Genomic DNA, 20039 nt, shown 5'->3' on the forward strand with positions numbered 1-20039 from the left:
GGGATTAAGGGCCTTCCTCAAGGGCCCAACAGCTGTACTGACATTATCGTGGCTACCGTGGGACTTGAACTGCCAACTTTTCAAGTCCCTCGCAAGCACCTTAGGCACTAGGCTATCGGCTGCCCCACAGAATTAGTAGATTGAGCGCCATTTTTGTCCATCAATGAATCACTATAACACAATAACTGAAAACAGGTGACTGAAAAAAGCAAACTGCTGGATCACACCCTTGTGAATAACCTGCAAAATATGGGTTGCTAAATGGCTACCACGTACTGCAAATGTAAATGATTTCATAAATAACCAAACCCTCCCGTGCAAGTGTGTTGTGTCCCATGTTGGAAGCAGTTAACGGTGAGGACTTTATGTCACAGAATTGTTATTTTACAGATAGGGAATCATAAAGCTGTTTCTGTGGAAGAAATCATTGCATGTATAGCAATGCTCAGAGGGACCTAGGTCCCTAGTCCAGCCAGGCTGTTTCTCCTGGTTACTGACCTGGGTCTGTAGTCCAGCCAGGCTGTTTCCTCTGGTTACTGACCTGGGTCTTTAGTCCAGCCAGGCTGTACATGTATAGTGGGGTTGAAAAGTCTGAGACCACTAGTGAAAATGCTGAATCGTTGAAAAATGTTCATGAACTTCAGGATTTCTTAGTATTTGGTATGTCTACCTGCTTTGCTTTGATTGCAACATGCACTCAAGCTGGCGTGGACTCCACAAATCTGTGCAAAACCTGATGATCCATGTTGTCCCGACATTAGAGCTAAGAGCATCTTGTGATGTAACTGAATGCTTGGCTTTTGTCGGTCTTTAAGTGCCCTCAAAAACGGGTTGAGGTCAGATGATTGTGGATTGTGCAGGACTCCTCGCTCTTCTTTGGAAAATCCCAGATTTTCAGTGTGTTTCTGTGTGTGTCTGTGTTCCAGACTCTTGGACCCAGCTGTGTATGAGAGTTTGTGTGTTGCCAGCACAGCGTGGGACCGGGCAGCAGAGCTTGAATAGGCTCAGTCCCGGAGCTTCCTCCTGCATATTTCACACACTGTGTAAAGACATCCCACACAGCACTGCGGCAGCTCCCTGAGTTTGTTTAGTGTGAACTCAGGCTCACCCAGGCCTGTCTCTGATGTTTGCCGTCTCTGATCTGCCGAAGTCTGCCGTTCCTAATTCAACAGTATCCGTGCGTGGAAACCCGGCAAAGAATCGGCCAGGTGGAGGTTGCGGAGTGGGTGGGGGGGAGGGCAGGAGGCCACGGGACTGCCCTAGACCGGTGAGAGTTTTTGGGGACTGCGTCATTGGCCATCTGTTCGTTGGGAATACCCCAACTTTTCTCCAGATTGCGGTGAGGCGTTGCGCTGAAGGGGGGCGGTCAGGCAGGACGGAGGTAACTCAAACAGACAGGCCTATTCCACGCTGCGCGGTGAGGCAGGGAGGAGTACTCCGTGAGCAATCTCAGGGCCTTCACCCAGAGTGAGCGGCCTCTCACGCCCTTTGACCTGTCTGCGTGAAATTAGACTTCCTGTTTGGAAGTGCCACAGTTACTTAGGACAGAGGGAATGGGTCTATTTGTGGGAGCGGTGCTGAGGGTGGGAGCACAAAACTGATCTTCTGAAGATGAATACTGTGAACGGGAGAGTGATCTAGCTATCTCTCAGATTGTACCAAATGCTTCTGTGACATCAGCCGTCATTTTAGCACTGGAGCAACAACAAAAAATCTCAACACAATCCTCACCATTATCTCCTCTTACTGCTTCTGTAAAATGTGTGCTTGGTAAACTTGGTAAACTATTTTACCCGATTTCAAAAAACACTGGACCCATGAAGTCAAACTTTGATATTAATTCGAATTCAAATTCGAATTTATTCTGCTTCTGCGTGGCTACAAAACAGTGGGCTTAAAATCTGTTCAAAAACATTAGGCCTTATTTTTGGAGAGGGGATCATGTCTAAAACCAGATACTTTGTATGGATCTGCGATGTGTTATGTGGAAAAAGTAGGATTTAATTTGTTTTGCCAAATGCACAGCTGGGGTCTGAAACCATGGAAACACTGATTATGTGCAAAAAAGAGAATCAGCAACCAGGTCAGTCCCAGGAAACCAGGTGAGATGAACTAAGTGCGTAATCAATTGCAGTAATTAATCAATTATGAGCTGAGTAAAGGGGGAATCCCACAGACCGTGCGGGTCTCCAGGACCAGGGCTGAAGACCTGTCTCATACCCTGCACTGGTTTAACCCAGGGGAGATGTCTGGCTGTACATGGCTGCTATGAAGAAATCAAGAGAGCATCATGGGATTCATGCTTTGAGAAAAGCATGTTTAATGTTTCCGAAAGTGGCACTTATGCTTCATATTTTCACACATAACTCAAAAACATCGTCCTCTCCCTTCCTACCAGGGCAAATTACCATCTGCTACAGTGGGTCTTGTGCTTTTTATTGTGTGGTTTATGCAGAAGCATTAGACTTGTGTGAATTAAAGGGTAGAGCACAGCTGGGTAAATTGGCCTCTTGCTGACCTGTAAAAGCCAGAATCTCACATTCAAATCTGTATGTTATACTCTCATTTCTGACAGTTGAAATTGAGGTTCAAACTGAAACTGGTTGAAGGCAGTTTAAAAGCAGCCGTACTGTGAAGGATCACAGTGAGCTGTCTGTCTTGACCGCATTTTGGAAAACCTTGTGGAAGAAGTCAATTCAAGTCCATTTTATTTGTATGGTGCTTTTCTCAAACACTCAAAAATCTGCTATATAGAGGAAACGGAATGGAAAATCAGCAAACTGAGGTCAGAAATCTGAGCAGGGACCCGGCTGTAGAGATTGACACTTGACACTAATACAGTAGTAGTTTCAAGAAGCGTCAATCAAAACAGTACAAATCAACAGTACAGGAGTCAATGGTGTTCAATTCCACAGAATTAAAACATTCTCAATTGCTTTCATTTAGAATTCCGTCAATTTATATTATGTTATGTCTAATCACATAACAGGCAGACACCCCATAAGTATGAATATCGATGAGAATCTTTTGTAGCACTGTTCTGCTCAGAAGCTATCGGACACCCTTCTGAATCTCACGATGATGAAGATCGTGCCAGTCGTGCTAACATGCAACAGAAGTAAAAAGGTAGAAGCCAGAGAACTGGAAGGCTGCTACACATTCAAGAAAATCTACTGAGCAACCAGCCTAAAAGAATCTCATCAATATATTTGCATATTGTACATATATGTGTATTTCACACAAGTACACATCACATTAAGAATTCTACTTCAAGTGCTGCTGGTTTCACACCCACAGTGCTGGAGTTATGAACCAGATCGTGTCTGTTACTTTTACATTTAAAGGTGAGGTGCTGTAATTTAATAACAGAAACAAATAAACTCAGTAACATTTAAGGGTATCTAGTCTTCTCAGAAAAAAAAAAATTATATTGAAAATAAGCAACACTTGTGTTTGTCAAGTGATCACAAGTCCTCTGATCACAATTTTCTTGACACAAACCAAATTTTAGAGAGCGTAACTTATTGGATTTCAACCTCTGTTAAAGGTCAGGCTTCAAAAGGGTAACTCAGGGTAACACAGGGCATCCTCAGTACAGCCCTGTCAATTATACAAATTAATGCCACCCCTTTCATGGTTATTGGCAGTTGGACCAAGCCTGGTGACCAATCAAAATTCCCCGTAGAACCTCAATGCAAATGAACCCTGTCAACACTCTTTGCTCCTCTTGTGCCATATAGCCAATACACTGATGGTATCTGGGGCCTGCGGTTAAGATGTGTGTCCATATGCAATACTTCAATGGCTGTGGACACACAATTTAATGGCAGGCTTTGTCCTCTTAAACAACAGGAATGTGCTATCTGGGACAGCCATACCCTCCCACGCTAATTTAGCACAATGTATACATAGATAAATGCAACAAAGCAAGACAAAGCGGCTGTGTACAGTTGTGGACGTGTTAACTCCATGCTGTGTGTGAAGGTACTGTTCACTTAGAGAGCGTACGTGAGGGGGATGACAGGCATTCAAACCCAGCTCATTTCTGTAGTCAAATTAACGGGCTGTTTACCTTTCTATGCTGCGTCACACAACACAAACACTGCAGACAAAACGTTATTTTAAAGTACAAAAAATTTAAAAATGTAAGGGTACTGAACAAATGAAAGAATGTTATGCTATAATAAGATGAGGGTCTGAAATGGAATCGGAAAATGGAATTGTGACAATTTTCTCTAAAATACAGATTAATGTGCTATAGGTGCGTGTGTGTGTGTGTGTTTGTGTGCGTGTGTGTGCATGTCACTGAAAATGAAAATGTGTGAAAAAGCCGCTTGAATGACTAAACAGAATAAAGGACTGCAGCTGTTGCAGCACAGAATCTTATAATGAGAACCGCAGGTGGCACACAGACATTATCCTCACGGTGACGCCAGGCACTTCTCTGGCAGAGTTCATGACGTCTAGGAAGTCGTCATTCCAAGTAGGAATCGAACGCTATAAATGTCGTCATTCCGATATGGAATCTCGGGCACGAGCGCTTACGAGATGGCGACAAACGCATCGCAGCTGAACATCGTGACTTTCCTGGTGCCACCCGTTATTGTACACCACTTGGTCGGAGTGACCCTAATGACTTCGGCCTTTTATCCGAGTTTCAACCTTGTGACACGGGCGGTGAATGCGGCCGTTAGCCCCTCCTGCGCGGACCGAACTGTCCGCATCACTGCCCGCAGCTTCCCCACACGGAGACGAGGGACCCCCCAGCCCAGGCGAAATCGGCCCTATCCGCCCCCCCTCCCGTGTCTCCTCTTAGCTCCTTGGCCTGCGGGGGGAATTCATCACTGTCTCGTTTGGGGACGGTGTTCAGGGACAGACTCCCTCACAGCCCTCAGGCGTGACTCACACTGCCCCATATTTCTTTATTTACCCCCCCTTCCCCCATAGGTACCCGTCGTAGATCCGCACTACTACCCTAATGTAGATCATACATCATTCAAGACCTTGAAATAGACTACAATTATACTTTATTTGTACAAATGGTCCATTATTTAAATAGCAGACATTATATCATTTATGTGATATTATTGCCCTTATTCACATGTTGTTTCCAAAGCTTTTAGCCCCATTATGAAAGGGCAACAACGCAAAGACACAGACATTGTTCAGATGTACAGTGCTTCAACCACAAGCCTGGGAAGCATACAATTACATTCTTTTTTAAAGAACTGATCCCTCAATGTTCTCCGTCAGTTCAGGAGAGCAGACAGTCACACGCTCTGCTCTGAAACAGGCGATGTGGAAGCAGCTCGGCGGTTACGCTCACACAGACTTTGAGTGGGAGGAGGAGGAGGACTGCTAACACTGGTTAAAGGCTGGTCATTTAGACTCCTGAAGGGATTTCTCTCATGGTAAGGCTGGGAATAGTGAAAACTAGAGGCCACTTCTTTTCACACTGCAGTTCATAAGAGTTTGAGGAATACGCGTGAGTCGTGTGTGGCTTGACTGGAGGACTGCAGACCCTTGACCAGCAGGGGGCACTAGTGAGCAGTGAGCTGCTCTCATCCTGGCCATCACCCTCCCTTCTCTATGTGATGCTAGAGTCAGATTCTATGTCTCCCTGTGGGGTTATCAGCCACAGTCAGCGCTGACACGGCCTAGATTCAATACAGGCCACAGGCGCTGCTCACTGGAACAGAGCCTCATCATCCTTTTAAACTTCATTTGTTTCTTCCATCCACTTGGAGACTCCTTCATACAAACACACACTTTCCCAAGGTTTCGCTCTGTTACACCTGCATATCGCAGAGCTCCCAGGAGACAATGACTTGGAGAGAACGCGATGCCCTTCATCAGAGGACGACAAATATGAAGGGCCATTAGGTCACAGACACCTGACAGAAGGTCGCACAATATTAATTTTGAAGCATGAATCCGTTTAGTAACAAAGCCATGTGTGAATTGAATCATTGCTATTTTCTTTTTATAGCAATTTTCAAATCCTCCACGAAAGGACAATTACAACAATTTGGAGAATAAAATACACATTAAAAAAAACAAACCCGGTGCAAATGACTACAGATTAAGGCCTTAATAACAGCACATTTGTGAAGTAAATCAATAATAATGCACACATTTACTTTGGCAGAAAATCTGCCAAACATATTTACCACAATATAAGGTACAGTAATAACAAAGGATAAAGCACAAGAGTCACAGTACATTCGCCTGCTATTATGTTCATTACGTTATTTAACCATTGTCTTTATTACATCATTACATTACATTTGGCAGACGCTCTTATCCAGAGCGACGTATAGCAAAGTGCATACCCATAACCAGGGACAAGTGCGCTGAAAGACACTAGAGGGAAGTACAGTATTCAGTGCTAGGAATGACCACAAAGATAAGAACATGGACCTTGTAGGTCAATCTAATACACTCTTGCAACAAAAGCATTTTATCAAACACAACGCCAGTAATACATTACACTATTAGGCTAATAAAAGATTCAAATTGTGCGGTGCAGATTGACAAAAAAAATTATCCGCCTGTCATTTTTCTTAGTGGACGTTCATTCTCAGAATAATTTGTAATGATATCGATCAGCTGCGATATGATGTGTTCTGAAGCCGGCCGCCTCAGGGCTGAATGAAACAAGGGCTTTCCAAGGCGCTATAATTACCGCCGCTTCCGTCGTTTCTTCGGCTCTCCTGCAACAGAGCGCGGAAAATAAGCCATAAGCACGCTGCGCGGGGCTCATGAATTTCATTAAAAAAAGGGAAAAAGGCCAAAGTCAGCCAAAGGTTTGGAGTCGCTTGCCTGGTCCCGCTGAGAGAGAGAAAAAATGTTGAACGAGGCTCTTGGGTGGGCTCAGCGTGAAGGTTCTTCAAGGACGAGGGAAACTGAGCGAAGCACCAGAGAGAAGGAGGACATTTTGTATTCACGGATCAATGCGCTGCCGATCGCTCGGGTCTCTTTCGTGACTCGCGTTGTGTCTTTTATTGGATTTTGTCGCCAACAAAGTCATGCCGGAGAGACCGTCCTGGTGATTTGGGGGCGAACTCCACAAAAGTTTGTCCTCAGATGAAGTTGTGGGTCGCAACAAATTCAAATGAATGTTGAGAGGCCTTCGGTCATAAAGTATTCTTGGGGAGGTGGAGTTGAAGTAATGGTTTTCAGTTTCGTGTTGTACTCTGTATAGGAAGAAATGTGCTATGTTTATGCCTTACCTGTGTGTGTGTGTGTGTGTGTGTGGCTGGAGGGTAAATTCACAGCAGTGTAGGCACACTACAGAAAAATGTCTCTCTAATCCTATTAATGCGAGTCTTCAACCGTTTTAAACTGTGAACATTAAAGAGATTTAAGACTGGCCTACTTTCCTCAAACGCACAAGGTACAAAGCTACGCAACCAGATATGCATTTCGGGAGATGCGTTTCATGCGAAGGAAACTGCGTCACAGCTGAAAATAGAACACCAACACAAAAACATTGCTGACAGAATTCCGCCGTGGCGATATCGGGGTACTACAGCGCGGGAAGAGCATCATTCTGAGGCTAATGCAGACTAGCGCGGGGAGGGCGTGAATATCCACCACAGGCCCGCGTTTTGGGCTTTGCGCGCGGCTCCGGCGCGAGATAGCGGAGAGTTATACAGTACCTGCGTGGACCCGGCGTGGGAGGATAAAGAGTTATGATTGAAATAAAATGGCATTATCTGTCTCTGGGGAGTTATTGATTCATGACTGTGGAGTGGAGCCAGCGAGGATGATGGTACGGTGGGGTGTGATTGCTACCGCAAGGTAATGTGGCCATCATGCATACTGCCAGTGGTGGTGTGCTGAAAAGGCTCAGATGATGGAGTGAGTCATTCAATTTGGCCAAACGGGCTCATGCCTAAAGGAATTAAACTGGCACAATACCTAGAGAATATAATATCATATAATATAATAGTGCTTCAGTTTCTGTGAAAAATAGAAATGAAAATTCAGTTGTAACTTGTAACATAATTTTGAAATCAATAATTTGGCCCTTTTCCAACCACTAAAGTATACCCACTCATTAGTTTGCCTAAAGTGTAGATAGTATCTAGCACATTATCAAGCCCCAGCATTTCTGCCTTCACGACATGTCCTGGCAAGTTATTTCACACAGTGACCACTCTGTGTGAAAAAATACTTCCGAATGTATTTTATCCTTTTTCCATTTTCCATTTATGTCCCTTCTACTGCAAATCAAACTCAACCTGAAGAATCTCCTGTAGTTCACCTGGTTAATGAATTTAAAAGCCTCAATCCAATCTCCCCAAAGTTTCCTTTAACTAAACTTTAGTCTTTCCTCACAACTTGTATCCTTTATACCAGGAATCAATCTGATTGCCCTTCTAACAACCTTTTCCAGCGCCTCTATGTCTTTCTTGTAGTACTGTCCCCAGAATTGCACACAGTACTCTAACTGTGGTCTGACAAAGGTATTGTACTTGGCAATCCTGAGAGTAACAGTAATGTCTGCGACTATATATTGGTCAGGATAAGAGATTCTGTCTAGTTATTGTCATTTAAATGCTGGGTAAAACAAAATAAAAAAGCTGTCTTCAATGAAACGTCGCGTTGCTGCGTGTTCTGGAGGTAATGACAGCATCCCCATGGTGCTAAGAATGCACACTCTGCTGTTGTGACTTCAGTAGGCATCGCCCACTTTACCTCATTAGTTGTCTTCCACATCATTAAAAAAATGCTATTTTATTACACTGGGTTTACAATGGCTGACTCTCACTTTGGTAATGGCGCTGTTTATGGCACGACTGGGAAATTATTTTTAATGTATATGCGTATGGATTATAAAGTGATGCAAAATCATGACATATAGCTGGTTTCCATGCAGTTCAGATATTTATAGTGATGTGCACAATTCTCTAGTCTAGTGGGACCTGCGGTACTCTAAAGAATCGTGTATGCGTGTACGGGAAAGTGTATTTTCAGTCCACAAAGGTGTTATCTGTATTCTCATAGCAGAACGACTGCAAAGAAAGGACAAAGACAGCTCTCATCGCACCTCATAACATTGACAATTCTGCGGTAGGCAGTGGGAAATGAATGACTTGGATTGTGTGGACAAGAAACGGCACCACAATAAGCTCACAGAAAGTAGACTTGATTGAATCAGGAGCTGAAGGCATGTGCAGTTCCACGCATTGCAAGTGAAATGAGGTGACATTGTGTGGCTATATTAGCCTGCCTGAGGTTATTCAAGTCTTTGAGAGGACACATGGAGTCATTTCACTTCGGGGGCGAACTCAGGTTCAGACGAAGCATACTGAAATCTGGGCCGCTGGATTTCATCCTTCCACTCCAATCAGGGACTGATTTAGATCTGGGGCACCGAATGAGTGGAGGCTCAGGCCAATTATTGACATCAATCAATTAATTAAATATTTACTAGAAGAAATCAGCGCTACTGCCATCCCGGAAGGCCAGTTCTGTGTGGCCTGTAGAGTCTAAAATAGTCACTGGCTCTCCTGTAGTACTGTGTGGTCTGTTGGGTGTAAAATAGCCACTGGCTCCCTTGTAGTACTGTTAACCAGTAGGGTGTAAAGGAGCGGCCTGTAGTGTAGTGGTTAAGGTAAATGACTGGGACAGGCAAGGTTGGTGGTTCGAATCCCAGTGTAGCCACAATAAGATCCGCACAGGCAAGGCCCTTAACCCTCCATTGCTCCAGGGGAGGATTGTCTCCTGCTTAGTCTAATCAGCTGTATGTTGCTCTGGATAAGAGCGTCTGCCAAATGCCAATAATGTAACAATGTAAAATAGTCACTAATACACAGGAAAGTGACTCTAATGGGCACATACAAACTACAATGCTCAAATTTACGATGTGGGTGGAACAGTGTCAGAGTAATTATGCACCATTCCATATTGGAGAAGAGAGTAATATGAACAAATATTATAATTAAAACAATAAAAAATGTAAACAAAAAGCTAAGGCCAAGAGGAGCTCAGAAGTCAATCACTACCTCAGTCCTCCAGCAATCCTGAAAAAACTGGCAGGTCAGCTTCATGAGGTCAGCTGGCCCTCTGAGGGAGTTCAATTATTTTGAGCTGGGATGTCAGAATGAAGAAGACTCCCAAGCACCTGAATTGTATGGTCCTCACTAAGAAGGTTGAGGGTCAGACAAACTGATGCCGAACCAGATGTTTGTACTGTACGTACAAGCATTTACAAAACAGAACAAAACATTTGAACTGCATCTATATTTATTAGTACTGCCTGCTCATGCACAGTAGTGAATGCGCTTTCTGTATTGAGGGAAAGCATCTTTGTAATATAAAAAACCCACTGTTAAGCGGGCATCATCTAACCTAACTAATCTAATAAACACACAAGCACCACGGTATTGCATTGTATTATGGATTTGTGGAAATGTTCAGTGCTTAGAAAACTGTACAGTATATACTCTCTCATATTGTGATTATGCCGGTGCTAACAATGCTCTTCAGGCAACACTCCTTGCAAAATAAAGTAAAATAAATAAAATGTAAACTGGTTTTCACATACAAAGTTGATAATGTTTCCCAGTAAGAGGATAGTCAGTGATTAAAGGCTCTTTCCCAGCAGGAACATAGGGCTCTATTTAAGAGGATGTCTGATTTTCACAGTGAGAGCACCACGCTTTTATTTAGAAAATTCTTGAGTGAGGGTGGACCCACAGCTCACGGTTGTTTTGAACTATACAGTGACTGTATAGTTGCAACCGTGACAGTCCCCAACCATTAAACCCAGCAGCTAAGCTGCTTACTGGTGACAAAGACAGGAAAAAGAATAGGACATCCCAGGGACTAGCATTGGTCACACAGATCGAGGTAATCACAAAGGCAGACAATTAGCACCTATTCGGGTGGTCTGTCAAACTGCCTTCCTGCCTTCTAGCCTTCTCATATTAGCTGTGAGAGAACACCTTCACCAGTGGTCACCAACCCTGTTCCTGGAGATCTACCGTCCTGCAGGTTTTCATTTCAACCCAGATTTACCACACCTGATTCAACTAATTAGCAGCTCAACAGGATCTTTAGCTGTTGAATGAGGTGTGCTTTGCTGAGGTTGGAGTAAAAACCAACAGGACACATTGACTGCCATTATGATGTGCTTAAACTTAAGTTAGTGTTTAAACTTAAAGTTGGGGTGCTTAGATTGAATGTAACTACTCCCTCCGCATATTAACATGGCGTGGCTACATTCACGAGCTGTAGCGCAGGGATTATCAACTCACGGTCCTCGGGGGCCGAGAACTGCTGGTTTTCCTCCCTCCCTTTACGTGGGAGTCTGGTGTGAAGACAGTCTGGCCAATCAGCAGCACTAATTAACTGGGTACAAAGAAACCCAGGGCTGGATTTGGATTTGAGGGCCAGAGTTGATAATCCCTGGTGTAGTGCAATAGGCAGATAGGTAAAACATGTGCTGTCGACTTCAGACCTGACCTGACCTTGACAATAAGTGTGCATTTGCGCCTGCCACCCTTCTAAGAGAGAAAACCTTCACCCACTGTGATCTTCAGGGTAAATCAGAAGCTCAATCAGAAGCACCGAAGATGCTGAAAGACTTTAGATCTTCCGCTTCCTGTCACCCACTGAGCCGTTTAACCTGTCAGAAGACTTTGTTCTCTGTAATGAGCCACCAAACCGCAGATTATATAGAGACACAAGATACTCACCTCCTTATTCCTGACATTTAAAGTTCAGTCCTCCTCCTGTTCGTGCCGAAAGATCCCAATTTGCTGCATCTTATGAAACCCCATTATATGGTGTGACCTGGTGCACAACTGTGACAGTAGATATCTTTACTGTAATACGGCACGACGAACACCTCATAATCATACAGCTATTGTCATGGGATCTTTCATTAATGTAAGAAGAAGAAGCTGTTTATATACAACCCTTTCAGTGTTTTACAGAATAAGGCAATGAAATAGCAAAAAAAGTATGTTCCATAGCTGATGTGTTTTTTCCAAGTGACTTAGAGTCGATTACAGTCACCGAAGCAAGGGGCAATCCCCTCTGGAGCAATGTGGGGTTAAGGGCTTGCTCGAGGGACCAACAGCTGCATGGTTTGTATTGTGCCTTGAACCACCAACCTTCCGTATGCCAGTCATGTACCTTAACCACTAGGCAACAGTCTACCCTATATGTGGCATGCAAACCAGTACCAACTGTAGCTTTAAAAAAGGAGGAAGGATTGAAGGCCGGAGCTGAACATCTTGTAAATCTTTCATCTTGAGGCTAAACTGAAATCATAGCTGACATGAGGCAGCTATGGGTTGGCAAAACAGCTGCAGTCTGTAGGAAAGAGTGAGCTGGATTATCTGTGCTGTGATAAACACCCTCCACAAGGGATCATCAACTCTGGCCCTCATATCCAAATACAGTCCCGGTTTTCTTTTCTCCCAGATAATTCATCAAACAACTAGTGCTACTTATTGGCCAGATTGTCTTCACACCTGACTCCCAGGTAAAGGGAGAGTGGAAAATCAGCAATTTGTGGCCCTCAAGGACCACGATTCCAGCACGACACCAGGGATGCTCAAGTCTCAAACCTACACCTGGAGACACTGCTGGTTTCCAGTCTTGCCCTCTAATCAGGGCTGATTTAAACCCAGGACACCAGGCGAGTCTCCAGGACAACCACACTACACTGTGTATCTGGCACGGAGTGACATATTCAGCTCCCTGGCCACCTCATCTCTGTGCTACTAAAGGTGGCAAAAGCAGGGCGTTGTGAAAATGGATCAGGAAAATGTGTAATAATAGACATCTCACGATAATGGACACTCCCCTCTGGTCCTTTAAACTCTTCCTCAGGGCGTCATTGGCTCAGTCGGTAAGAGCAGTTCAGCAGTTGCAGGGTTGGCAGTTAAATTCCCGACATTCAACAAACATAAAATGTAAATACTTCAATTTTCTCTGCTGTGTCTCAGCAGGATTTAAAAAATCTTCGCTGGCTGCATTTTTCTCATCGTTGGATTTTTTATTTATGTTGTAATTTCTGGGTTGTTTCCCCCCAAGTTGTCCTTTTAATATTTTTCTTGTCATTTAATGTCACAGAGGAGTACTGCACAAACTCAACGCACAGATCTCAGTCTATTCTGAGAGATGCAGGAGGCTGGGGAGGTGTTTTTTTAATAGAAATGCTTATGCTAGCTCCCCAGTGAGGCTGTGCGATGAGTCAGGCATTATGGAAGGTCTATTCAACTGGTGCACCATTGACGCAAGGCCAATTATAGACATAGACCCACTCTTAGCGCTGCCGTCCATGACAAAACAAAAGTGTTATTCAGGTATGCAGAGAATCGTGACTGGGTTTAAAGAGAGCCTACCTCCCACCATTTGCAGAATAGTACGTAATAACTGGGCATATTTTAAGAACACACAGCATTGATTGTGCACAAGAACCACACATTGAATTCATAGATATTTTTTTACATAAGATATGGGGAATGTTTGGCCGATTTATCTGGTCCGCAGATTGAAGAATGGTGCCTCACAGGTGTCATAAGCAGGTGTTATAGTACATACATTTTGATGCTGCCCCTTTAACCCTTGTATAGTCTTAACATTCTGTATACTCCCCTTGTCCTAAGGGTGAAAAATGACCTGCCTTCACTAAACCCCTAAAATAAAGCAGCTTGTATTTTGCATGAAGAAACAACTTGTCACTCATCACAAACTTTGTCATCAAATTTCAAATTTGAAAAAAGATAATTTAGGGGGTTTTCTCTGCTGTTAAACATAGTGGCCCTTATGACAACACAAGGGTTAAAAATAAACCAGAGGGGCTCAGGGGGCTTTCAGACATCTCACCTCTCCGGGAAAGTGCAGGAGTCTCCCGGGATTCATCACCTGCTCCCTGATACCTACAAGTGGGCAGAAACCTCCCCCAAATCAGCAGTGCGCACCACAGACAGAACAGCACATTATCCCGCCGTGAATTGATGGACAATCACAAATGAAGGAACCAAAACGTACTGGGGACCCCCAGGTGGTGTAACGTGCCAAGGAAACATGACTTTGAGTGACTTTAAATACAATATGTCCATGCATGCTTTTCACATCCACTCTGATATCTGTTTTGGAAAGTGGAAGTTTAATTAGAGTTACACCGACCCCATGTAGATAAAACCTCAGAGCACCTTTTGGCCTGGTCAGTGAACACCGGACTGCTGCAGTCAGGCTGACAGGCAGCGAGGTACCCGTCTATGGTTAGGAAACCCGGTTAATTAGCCCCGAGGGTGTTACACAACACCGAGCCCAGGGAAAAGACAGAGTGTGCGCTTTCATTACTCAACCCCCGTCATCAGGAGCTGATGTGACTGCACACGACAACTGGACTTCCTGAGGGTGTGTTTTATTGATTATTCCAGTCCCACTCTGTAATATATCTTCATTTCCCTGTCTCCCTTCATTGTGCGCATTAAGGATGAGAGGGGATATCAACAAAATTACAGGCATTTAATGCTAAAAAACACTTCAGATATCTCTTTTTTCTGCCCTGGTGCTCTATGCAACCATTGCAAAGCGCACAACCACACACGCTTGCTTATCCATCCTGTGTGATCCTACCTGCTGTCCAGTAATATGAACTCTCCAATCGGCTATCAGTTATTTCGGCTATCAGTTACAGCTGCGAATTACAAGAAGCTAATTCATTGTACCAATGAGTGTGATTTTTCATTTGCGTTCTTTATCAAAACCCTGCTGTTCAGATGATTACATTTGAATGCAGTGTTAATGAATGCATTACAAACAAGTGCACTCCAAACCAGTGTCGACCGCAAGGCACCTCTGAGTCATAGACGGCACATTGTGTATCTCCAGACTCTGTAAGAAGGAGAATCTGTAACGGAGTCTAAAGCCTGGGCCAAATGGCCTTGTAAAACTTATACATACACTGTTTCACTGTGTCTGTAGCCTCAGGCCAAAACAGAGATTACACACAAAACACTGACCTGAAATGCGCAGTGCACACACGTGCATTCATAAATTCATCACAGTTGTAGACTGGTCATGTAAAATGGCCGCAGTAGTATTGTGTATTGGATCAGCATATGCCACAGACTACATACAGGTACAGCTGTCCTGCATTGCAGGAACACTGAATGAGGTATCTGTCATAGGCTGAATCATTGCACGGTTATTTGGAGCTTTCCACGCAACACATTAATCGATTGAATTATTTCTCATAATTGGTTTTACACCCCAGTAAGTTTGAAGTTCTTGTAATTATCTGAGCGCATTGTTTTTGTTTGAATCAGTCGGCTAAGGAGCCGTCAATATGCATGAGTGAAAAAATAAAATTAATTAAAAAAATAAATGAATTACAAACCTGGAATAACAGCTGCCAATTACCACAATGTATAACAGTGGAACAATGAACAATGGAGAATTTTCAGGGGATTGTTCCGCAAATAATTTTTGGCTCTCATTTGCAGCGTTTTATCACTGGAATTCAGATGTCTTTGAGCCCAGTGTAATGCCTTAATTATTTTTGTTTTTATAAAAATGGATTTTTCGAAATGGGTGCAACAAAAAGACAGAAGATATGCTTTTGCACGACCGCAGAATTAGACACGGACGAGGGTTGTCTGTTCGGTGAACCAGTCTTTATGGCTACATGAGCTGAGTACAGCAGTGTTGGCCGATCACGAAGAAAGTCAATGTGTGTTGATTGACTGGCACAGTGAACCGTCGTCAGTACAGATGCCAGCTAACGATTTGTAGGTCATCATCACAGCTATAGTTCCCTCAGGAGGGCATTAGCAGGTGATGCTAGGTTATGTCGGTGAGTCATTAGGTCATGACGTTGAGCGTGCGGTGGGTGCTGCGCGCTGATTGGACGGCAGCGGAGGGCGGGGTGTAAGGGTGGGGGCATTGATGGATAGCATGGCTGTGGATTAATGGACTGGGAACAGAACCTCATTATAGAATCCAATTCCCACAGAACTGAGGCCACAGGGTTAAAGGCATTCAGATTCATTCCTCAGACGATAACCGCACGTTGTGCAAGGGGTCTGGCGATGCCCCCACATGCGTAGAAAGAGACTCGAGGGGAGTGGGGGTTACGGGTTTGATCCCCAGAGCGAAAAGTGTGTAGGTGTCCTTGAGGAAGATGCCTAACCCGTAATTTCTCCCGACGAGCTGGCTGCCGCCTTCCATAGCAGCAATTCACCTTTGGTGTGTGAGTGTGAGTGTGTGTGTGTGAATGTGTGTGTGTGTGTGTGTGTGTGAATGGGTGAATTGTAAAGTGCTTTGTGTAGCCATAGCAATGATGAAATATCTATAATAATATACATTTATTATAAGTAGAAATGGATTGTGCTCTTATTTCAGCTGCAGTGCATTTAAGGCAGATTGCTAGGTAAATAATGATTACTGCAATTAACCTGACCATGCATTTGACAAGATGGCGGCCTTTTCTCTGAATCATACACCCCTGTTTTGACAGGGTGAGCTGAAACAACTGGTAACCTCATAACCATTACTGTAACTGGTCAGTAAAGGGACAATTCCATTTAAATTTAGTCACTGCACTGAAATCTTGTGGAAAACATTTTCAGACTTGAATTTTAAGGTATGTTCTGAAATGACTTGATTTGAAATGTAATTGACTCCCTAAAACCTCAGCCCAAATGACTCCCATAAAACCCTAAACGTTTTATCCAACTGTTCTATAGGATCGCAGTGTTATAGCACCCTTTAACAACTACTCCCTCTCTCCTGCCTCTCTCTCTCTCCAGGGGCCACTAAGGACATGGGTAAGATGCTGGGAGGAGAGGAGGATAAAGACCCTGAGGCAGAGAAGGAGAAGGAGGAAGAAAGACAGGAGGCTCTCCGGCAGCAGGAGGAGGAGAGGAAGGCCAAGTACGCTAAGATGGAGGCCGAGAGAGAAACGATGCGGCAGGGCATCAGGGACAAGGTGAGCAGCGCGGGGTCCCTCTGGGCTTTTCACCATCTGCTGGTGGGGGGTCAGTACTGCAGCTCCAAAATTATAAATGTTAATCTATCAATATAGTTGATGTTTCAGCCATATTACGCCTGCATCACCATTTAAAAAGTGTAGCCCAGCAAACTCTAGGTGCAACACAAATTGACAGGTACTAGGTGTCTTTCGCTGTTGGTGTGTGTTCTGTTCATAGTCCCTGCCTGTCAAGAGAGTGCAGGAACATAGGATATACAACACAGAATGAACTCCACCAAAATACAAAAATACACCTAATGAAAACCAACACTGATACCTAGCCTGTGTATATACACATGCAGACATACGCACTCTTCCAACACATGTCTGTGTGGAGTGAGACACACCATTTCAGTGACATAATATAAAATCTCATATGCCCTGTGAAAGCCAACCACTGTATGTTAATAATAATGCTTTCACATTCTTACATACTATGGTTATGATGCATTATTGAGCCATTGTGAATGTTACATAACATACATAACAGAATAAACATTCTGATATTTAGTCCGGCATAACTATTGCACGAAGCCTAAATAAACACGACACAGAAACACTGCATTTAGAGGGCGGAAGCCGAAATCGATATGCATGGAGAAAGATGGATGAGATTGTTATTCTCCAGTGTTGAAATTACAACCCAGTGGGAGCGGTCCTGGAGATATGGAAGCTATCGCAGCTCAACACGGCTACAGCGCAGGTGCAGCTAGCAGAAGAGGCGCTTAGTCTCTGAATTACCACTTGCTGCTGTTTTGGAGGACGTCGGTTACTGCGTGCAGCTGTACTGTCTGTCAGTGCGAACAACAGACGTACAGCGCGACTTTCATCCTCTCGAAATCCCCCTGGAGGTGCGCAGCCCATCTCTGGGAATCCCGGAGAACGATCCTCCTCATTAGTAAAGTTTCGGAGCCGGAGTCCTCAGGAGTATCTGTTTTGGATTCGGAAAGGGAAGCGTACGCACGGAAAACTTTGCAACCGTGGAAACCGGAAGTGTGACAAGCGTTTTCAGTTTCAGCATTATCTAAACTACAGAAAAATGTATCTAAACGTGTATTTCAGTCAATAAGCAGACACACCATCATGTTACTCCAGTCATTGATGGTGTAATTAAAATGTATGGAACAAAAACGTATCATAATAAATATGTAAAATGCATGATGCTTGAAGATAGCCCTCTGTGCCAGGGAAAAATACTTTTTAATAAACAAATGCCATTTTTTGCACCTGTAGTCAAGCTTGCTGACACTATTTTGGTCAAAATGGCATTCCAAGATGGCCAACACCGTACTCAAAGAGTACATTCCAATCTGTGATTGTCCTCGCCTCCTTGACCCAACGGAGGACTCAAAGAAGAGATGCAAGGATGAGGTTGGAGGAATCAAGGCTACTGGGTTAGGCAAATGGAACGCATTGGATTTGCTGAGTCAAGCGTCAGTTTGAAGCCATGTCAATTACAGAGGCGGTAGATGCGGAGTGGTAGATCCGTAGATTGATCATCGATAACAACGGCAGCACTTGTGTATTCTCGTTGAAGCATTCACCAGGATCCCCCTCACTGCTCAAAGGAACATTTAACAGATTGTAATGTCCTTAAAGAAGATGGGCATTTGGACGATGAATCAATTTCCAGGTCACTTGGGCACCGAGGGGACGAGGATAGTAAGTAAACGATTTACGAAAAAAAAGTGCCATTCCAAGATGGCCGACAGCCCTGCAGTCAGAGTTGCCATTCCAAGATGGCCGACCATAATTTTCACTGACTGTTCTTTCTCTGTGTTTCCTCCCTGTTTCCAGTACGGCATCAAGAAGCGGGAAGAGGCGGAGGCAGAGGCGCAGGCCGCCATGGAGCAGGCCGCAGAGGGGAGCCTCACTCGCCCCAAAAAGGCCGTCCCGGCCGGCTGCGGCGACGAAGAGGAGGAGGAAGAGAGCATAATGGACACGGTCATGAAGTACCTCCCCGGCCCACTCCAGGACATGTTCAAAAAGTAAACCATGCGGTTATAGCAACATTAGAACGTTACTGTGTAGGTTCAGTCGCCAACTACATCCTTACCTAAACCCCCCCCACCCCCCCCTCCAAACCCCGGAGCCTTAGGCCATAGGCATAAATGAATCCACCTTCCACTTTTTATTTGTAAATAGCCTCTGGTTTAAAAAAAATGATAGTAACAATAAGAGCAAGGGTGAACTAATAGAAGGGTGTATGTCAATAATACAAATATTTACAAATAACTCAAAGAGTATAAGCCATACTTTACCTTTGGAAAGGAAATCTCGGAATCATATCATGTTATTGAATGAGTTTTTGCTGTTTATAATATTTATATATAGGTATATATAAATATATACATATGTATCTACCTAACCCTCCCTGTGTGAATTAATTGGTATTTACAATTACGTATCCCTGGTCAAGCATTAATGTAACCTTTCACCACAATGTTGTAAATTGGACACCTACATACCGATATATATTGATCCAAACAATGTTTTTTTTTTCCTGAGCATGCCAGTGATTAAATACTTGTGAAATATGTATGAATTATTTTCTGTTTTATTTGTTGGTGAATTGAGGATCTGAGGCAATAATCCTATCTTTTAAAGCTGTTGTCTCATCGATGCCACTGAGTGTGATCTAATAAAATGTAATTTTTAATCTGCTCAAATTGAACACATTTAAAATGCTGGCCACTGATTCACCTCAATGTCCACATTGGAACCTGTCTAGAAATAGTGTCAGCAGTTTGTTGTCATAACAACAAGTCAAGCATAGTTTAAGGATCAGCAGGCCCAGGTTTAGTTTAACAGAAACAGAGACTTGTCAGTTAAAAGTGTTACTTTGTTCCTTCCTTTCCCGAAAGTATTCACTTCAGAGGTTGTTAATATGAAATATGAAATAATATGAAATTTAAACTGAAAAAAAAAAGCGCATTTGGATTATCTTAAATCTGGGTCCATGCCTGTACTCCATACTCATGAATGTAAATATAAATTTATGTTCTTACAGAATGTCATACCTTTTTCTCGCTAA

At 43.7% G+C, this 20039-nt stretch overlaps 1 protein-coding gene across 1 annotated transcript in view; it reads left to right on the forward strand.

The window, feature by feature from the left end:
• The window catches only part of LOC133131043 (complexin-1-like), a 31174-nt gene extending 11495 nt beyond the window's left edge, over nt 1–19679 (forward strand). Inside the window, exons 4-5 of the mRNA XM_061246134.1 lie at nt 16785–16963; nt 18803–19679. Of these exons, the coding sequence (XP_061102118.1) occupies nt 16785–16963; nt 18803–18997 (374 nt within the window). The 3' untranslated portion in view covers nt 18998–19679. The remainder of the gene's footprint in view (nt 1–16784; nt 16964–18802) is intronic.
• The last annotated feature ends 360 nt before the right edge of the window (nt 19680–20039 follow it).

This window comes from Conger conger, chromosome 6 (assembly GCF_963514075.1).
Source record: "Conger conger chromosome 6, fConCon1.1, whole genome shotgun sequence".
Taxonomy (NCBI): domain Eukaryota; kingdom Metazoa; phylum Chordata; class Actinopteri; order Anguilliformes; family Congridae; genus Conger; species Conger conger.